The 7,141-nt window shown below is 41.6% G+C and overlaps 1 protein-coding gene across 3 annotated transcripts in view; it reads left to right on the plus strand.

Annotated features, from left to right (window-relative positions):
- The window catches only part of tbc1d4 (TBC1 domain family, member 4), a 283,205-nt gene extending 276,267 nt beyond the window's left edge, over positions 1–6,938 (plus strand). For all 3 annotated transcript variants that reach the window (XM_072577967.1, XM_072577968.1, XM_072577969.1), the window contains one exon: positions 5,229–6,938. In XM_072577967.1, coding sequence (XP_072434068.1) covers positions 5,229–5,504 — 276 coding nt within the window. In that variant the 3' untranslated portion in view covers positions 5,505–6,938. The remainder of the gene's footprint in view (positions 1–5,228) is intronic.
- The last annotated feature ends 203 nt before the right edge of the window (positions 6,939–7,141 follow it).

Below are 7,141 nucleotides of genomic sequence, written 5' to 3' on the forward strand. Positions count from 1 at the left end.
TATCTGTATAAGTCCTGCCTTGTTTGTTTTAGCAAAATGCAAAATGTCACATTTATCCAAATTAAATTCCATCTGCCATTCCTCAGTTCATTGGCTCAATTGGTCAAGACTCTTTTGTAATCCTAGATAACCTTCTTCACTTTCAACTGTACCACCAATTTTGGTTTCGTCTGAAAACTTGCTAACCAGGCCTCCCAAATTCTCATCCAAATAGTTTATATAAACGAAAAACAAAAGCGGTCCCAGAAGCAATTCCTGCAGAACACCGCTGGTCACAGGCCTCCAGTCTGCAAAATAACTCTCCATCACCACCCTCTGTCTCCTACCGTCAAGCCAATGAGCAGCTAGACTGGGTCTGCGGCATATTGTGAGGAAACGAACAAGAGGGAGAAACATTCTTGACCTCACCCTCATTTAATCTATCTGCTGCAAATGCATCTGTCTATGACAATATCGATAAATGTGACCACTATATAGGCCTAATGTGACAATTTCACCGTACTAAATGAAACAGTCTTCAAAATGATTTAGCAACTCATGATGGCCATCTGTGAAGCACCATCAGTAGCAATGGATTTATACTCAAAGAAAATTTCAACCTCATAGCCCAGCATATCCCCATCTCCCCAATACCATCAAGGAGCTCAAACCTGGTTCAATAAAGAGTGCAGGAAGGCACACTCGGAGCAATATCAGATCTGTCTAAAAATGAGGTTCTGGATTAGTGGTGCTGGAAGAGCACAGCAGTTCAGGCAGCATCCAAGGAGCTTCAAAATCGACGTTTTGGGCAAAAGCCCTTCATCAATATTCCTGATGAAGGGCTTTTGCCTGAAACGTTGATTTCGAAGCTCCTTGGATGCTGCCAGAACTGCTGTGCTCTTCCAGCACCACTAATCCAGAATCTGGTTTCCAGCATCTGCAATCATTGTTTTTACCCCTAAAAATGAGGTGCCAACTGATGAAGCTACAAAGAAGGACTACTTGTGTGCTAAACAGCATTAGCAGCAAGTGAAAAAGTTAAGTGATTCTTTTGCCAAGGATCAGATCTAAGCTTTGCAGTGCAACCAATCCAGTCATAAATGGTGGTAGAAAATTAAGTAACACATTCGAGGATTGGACTCCACAAGTATAGCCATCCTCAATAATGGGGGAGCCCGGTACAAAAGATAAGATTGAAAAATCCACAACAATTCGCAACATGTGCCAAGTCAGAGATACACTTTGGCTCCCTCCAGAGATTCCTGCCATCACAGGTGCCAGTCTTCAGCCAATTCAGTTCATTCCATATGATATCAGGAAAAGGCTGGAGGCATTGGGCACTGCAAGGCTATGGGGCACTGACAATATTCTGGCAATACTGCTGTAGAAGTTTGCTCCAGAACTTGCTGTGTCGATAGCTAAGATGTTTCAGTACAGCAAGGACACTGTCACCTACCTGGCAATGTGGAAAATTGGCCAGGTATATCCTGTACACAAAAGCAGGACAAATCCAAGCTGACCAATTACCGCCCCATCAGTCTACTCTTGATCATCAGTAAAGTCATGGAAGATGTTATCTACAGTGCTATCAAGTAGCTCTTCCTCGTCAATAACTGCTCACTGATGCCCCAGTTTGGGTTCTGCATGGCCCACTCAGCTCCTGACCTCATTACAGCCTTGGTTCAATTATGAACAAAAGAGCTTGATTCCAGAGATCACTTGCTTGAGCATTCACTCCCTCCACCACTAATGCTTAGTAGCAGCAGTGTGTACCACCTACCATATGTACTGCAGAAATTCACCAAGGCTCTTTCAATATTAAATTCCCAATATGTGGACACTATCACATAAAAGGACAGGGAAGTAAACAGATGGGAACACCACCAATTGCAAGTTTCCCTCCAACTCACTCACTGCCTTGACTTGGGGGTATATCATCGTTTCTGTCCTGTCACTGGGTCAAAATTCGAGAACATCCACCTTGAAAGCATGTGGGTCTATCTAAACCAAATGGACTGAAGCAGTTCAAGAAGGCAGCCGACTATGGCCACCTCAAGGACAATGAGAGATAGGCAATAAATGTTGGCTTGGCCAACAAAGTACACCTAGAGTCATAGAGATGTACAGCATGGAAACAGACCCTTCGATCTTAACTCGTCTACGCCGACCGGATAACCCAACCCAATCTAGTCCCACTTGCCAACACTTGGTCCATATCCCTCCAAACCCTTCCTATTCATGCCTTTAGATGCCTTTTAAACATTGCAGTTGTACTAGCCTCCACCACTTCCTCTGGCAATTCATTCCATACACATACCACCCTCTGTGTGAAAAAGTTGCCCCTTAGGTCTCTTTTATATCTTTCCCCTCTCACCCTAAACCTATGCCCTCTTGTTCTGGACTCTCCCACCCCAGAGAAAAGACTTTGCCAATTTATCCTATCTATGCCCCTCATGATTTTATAGACCTCTTATAAGGTCAGCCGTCAGCCTCTGACTATCCGGGGAAAACAGCCCCAGCCTATTCAACCTCTCCCTATAGCTCAAATCCTCCAACCCTGGCAACATCCTTGTAAATCTTTTCTGAACCTTGTCAAGTTTCACTACATCCTTCCTTTAGGAAGGAGACCAGAATTACACACAATATTCAAAAGTGGCTTAACCAATGTCCTGTACAGCCGCAACATGACCTCCCAACTCCTGTACTCAATACTCTGACCAATAAAGGAAAGCATACCAAACACCTTCTTCACTATCCTATCTACTTGACGACTCTACTTTCAAGGAACTAAGAACCTGCACTCCAAGGTCTCTTTGTTCAGCAACACTCCTTAGGACCTTACCATCAAGTGTATAAATCCTGCTAAGATTTGCTTTCCCAAAATGCAGCACCTCGCATTTATCTAAATTATCTCCATCTGCCCCACTCCTCAACCCATTGACCCATCTGATCAAGATCCCATTGTAATCTAAGGTAATCTTCTTCGCTGTCAAATACACCTCCAATTTTGGTGTCATCTGCAAACTTACTAACTATACCTCTTATGCTTCTCCTTTAGGGGAGAAAATATGCCATTTGGTGTGGCCTTCATGTGACTCCACATTGATAAATATGGCTGCATTCTTAAATGATCTAACAAACCACTTAGTTTGGGTAACAAATGTTGGCTTTGCTAGCAACACTGTATTCCATGAAAGAATGAAAAATTGTAAAGAAGTTATACAATTAATTTGCAAAGGAGATGATATTATTGTTTAAATTTTAAAAATGTTAGTGTCATCACTATTATTTCATCATCTCTGACACAGTCATATCCCTGAGGTGGTCATGAACAACTTACATATAACTGAATATTTTGCTAAGCTATGTCAGAGGACAATCAAGGGTCACAATAAAATAGAAATAGAAATTGCTGGAGAAATTCAGCAGTATCTGTGGAGAGAAAGCCAAGTCAATGTTTCAGTTCTGGTGACCCTTCTTCAGAATTCTAAGACTTGCTGAGTTTCTCCAGCTGTCTATGTCATCCTCAGATGATTAAATAATAACTTTATTAAAGTTCTCAAACTTTACCAAAGCCTACAATATGAACCTATTCTATGCTGTGAATGACCTGGGACTAACAAAAACCTGTTTGAAGTATAAGGTGAGGAAAAGACCTGAAATGACCAAGGAGTAGTCAATCTCGCCTAGATTGTAGTTCACCAGTGTCGATGTTGCTTTTTCCCCATGATTGTAACATCAATCCTCCTTCAACAGTTTTTTTTCATACCTTAACTCTAGGGAAGGACAAGGTTTTGTATTAACGGACACAGCAGTCAACTTGAAAGTGACATCCTGAATGGCAGTTCTAATGAAGGGTCTCTGGACTCAAGATGTTAACTCTACTTCCCTCTCCCCACAGATGCTACCTGACTTTCAGAGTTTCTCTAGCATGATCTCTTTCTGTTTTAAGATATTATACTGTCAAGTTCTGTAATCTTCAGTTCATACTCATTTTATGCCAGTATTGTCCAACTCTGTGCAAAAAAAGCCTGCCCATCTTTCCAGGCTCTGTGGAAATCCCCAGTAAGTTTCCATTGGGCATTTTGGCAGGAATTTCAAGAAAGAAAGAGGGAAAGAAAATGTTTACATACCTGCAAATCCTTTTATGTTCTCAGGATTTCAGAAGGTCTCGAAGTTAAGGAGTTCCCGGTGAACTCCTTTCTTCCTTTATGGGGAGCGAAGGCCTAGTGGTATTGTCACAAGATTATTAATCCAGAGACCCAGGCAATATTCTGGGGTCCTGGGTTTGAATCTTGCTATGATGGGTGGTGGAACTTAAGTTCAATAGAAACCTGGAATTAAGAGGCTACTGATGTCTATGAAACCTTTGCCAGTTGTCATAAAAAACGATGCCCTTTAGAACATTTCTGGATCTTTAAAAATGAAGAAATAAAAGACCCACTGTCTGGTGGGCCATATGGGAAGGTCCCATATGGAGCACTGACCTGTGCTGACATGGCTGACCACAGCCAATTCTACGTTGATGGAATAAGGTGGAGGGAGGGAGGTAAACTAAGTCGGGTAATCCCTCTCTTCAGCCTGCTTCATTTGAGCCTTGGTAAATAGTGCAGGTATATGGAAATCTGGTGAACTATGGATTAGGTTGGATTGTGGTGCCTTTCCTACTATGGTCAAATAGCCTATGAAGTTGTATGTGAAGAACAACAACTTGGTGAAGGTGAGAGTTGAAGCTCTCACCGTGTGGGCGGCACGGTGGCACAGTGGTTAGCACTGTTGCCTCACAGCGCCAGAGATCCGGGTTCAATTCCCGCCTCAGGCGACTAACTGTGTGAAGTTTGCACATTCTCCCCGTGTCTGCGTGGGTTTCCTCCGGGTGCTCCGGTTTCCTCCCACAGTCCAAAGATGTGCACGTTAGGTGAATTGGCCATGCTAAATTGCCCGTAGTGTTAGGTTAGGGGTATGGGTGGGTTGCGCTTCGGCGGGGCGGTGTGGACTTGTTGGGCCAAAGGGCCTGTTTCCACACTGTAAGTAATCTAATCTAATCTAATCTCAATGTGGAGAACCTACACACAAAAATAATGGAAAGAAGATGGAGGGATGGGCAAAAGTAGGTGAAGGTGCACTTTTACCTGAAGTCCAACAGATGCACACATACAGTTCAATGGCATGGTGCTGTACATCTGTCCTCTGTTAATGTATGTCTTGCTAATGAGCCACTAAACAGTATTTTCTCCTTCATTTTACAGGCCACTCGCTTCAAGATACAGAACCTGGAAGCCAGCATTGAAAGCATTTTAATCCGAGAAAATAAAATGAAGCTCCTAATCCGTACAATGGAACAGGAGAAGCAGTCACACTTAAAGACTATAGAACATATGCGCAAATATTTGCCACAGGATGTCCTAGATGATGGGGAATTTCTGGCAAGGAAGAATTCAGGGATTTTCTCATCAAGAAGGCCTGAAGCAATGGATGAGGAATTGGATGGTAGCAAAGTGAAAATAGGAAATAATAAGCCATGAAAACGTCAAGCGTGAAACACGAGAGACAGTGCCGTAGAAAGCCAAATAGCCATTCTGAAAAGGGAAGTGCATGCTTTACCACGCCTCTGAGACAGTGTCACATGGTATATGGCTCAGAAGAAATTGTATGGAGGCCTTTGTAATGTAAGAATGGAGAATTTAGAAAGTGGGGTATCCAAAATGTCATTTTTTAAAAAAAATCAACTTAACACTCCTTCACCTGACTTACTTGGTGTTTAGTATATTTAGCATCACGGTTGGAAACTGTGCTTCATGACTGCAGCTTCTGTTGTATTACTTATTGTACTTCAGCAAGGGGAGCTACTTGATCATTAAGACAAAGACCAAGGTGATGGTTCTATGTCAATTGTTCCTTTCCTGCCATATATAATTACTGGGATGAGGATGGTATTCAATCTGTCAAAATCATGTGGGAAATGTAAAAACAAAATAAAAAAAAGAATGTATTTTCTGTTCAAGAAGCAAAGTGGTTCTAATGTGAGGCCAGTTTGAATTGTTGTTTAAAAACACAAGGCAGTTCATTTCGTTACATCAACAAAATGGTTGACTGGAGAATGGATACGGCATTTAACCAGCTCCACTTCAACCACACATACTTACAAAGTGCCAAATCCCACTGCTTTCATGTTGGTTGATGTTGCAGTGCGCCAGCGAATCATTACCTCTTCTCTGGAACGGAACTAGCTCAAGTCCAAAGGACAATATTCAAAATGGAAATCAAGACTATTGGAACTGCTTCTGCTATTATTTCCACCCATTGAGTTCGATAGTGCTTAATTTTCCACTGTGTGTTATAAATATTATCAAATCATTTAAATTTATGTCTGTATACAATGTAGGTTCTATAAAACAAAAAAAAGTTTCTTCCTTGTTGTTTCTGATGTTATTTGAAGCATCTTCCAAAAGGCTAATTCAGACATGTTCAAATAAAAGAAAAGAACTACAAACACTAATTACAGTGAATTGACATGTATGGAATTGCACTTGTTTCTCAGTCTGGTGTATGCCAGGTTATATATTAATGTTGTAGAAGCAGTCATGCATAAACCAGTGGGAAGAGAACTGTACTCATTCCTAACTAAACCTTCCTCAATCAGTCTGGATTTTCAGCAGCATAGTATGATACAGCACAGGAAGATGCCATTTGGCCTGTGGTGCCTGGACATAATCCGAAAGACTGCTGCACAGTTTAAACACAGACCCCTGTCTTTTCCTTGTAACTGTGCAACCTCTTCAAGGGCTAATTTTCTTCATGCATTACTTTTGCGAATATGCCTCTTGCTGCAGAAACTGCTCTTGTCAGAGTAACAAAGAATCTGGAAGTTATTTCAACACAATACAGACTGCTCCAGCTCAGGGATTGCAGGTCAACCAAAAGTCACGGCATCATTAAAACTTGAACCTTCCTTTGAATTGGTTTCAATTTGTGATTTGTTGTCTCCATAAAAAGCAAGGCATATGGGTACTGTTTTCTATGATGTGTACTGGTTTCTATGCAAATCACAGGAGAGATCACATCCTCCTTTCCAAAAACTCCATTTTACCTTGAATCTAAGGTGACATTTAAAATATAATTGCCTTATTTTCATGACAAATCAGACTGCTCCAAGTAGACT

Source organism: Chiloscyllium punctatum, chromosome 9 (assembly GCF_047496795.1).
Source record: "Chiloscyllium punctatum isolate Juve2018m chromosome 9, sChiPun1.3, whole genome shotgun sequence".
Lineage (NCBI taxonomy): Eukaryota > Metazoa > Chordata > Chondrichthyes > Orectolobiformes > Hemiscylliidae > Chiloscyllium > Chiloscyllium punctatum.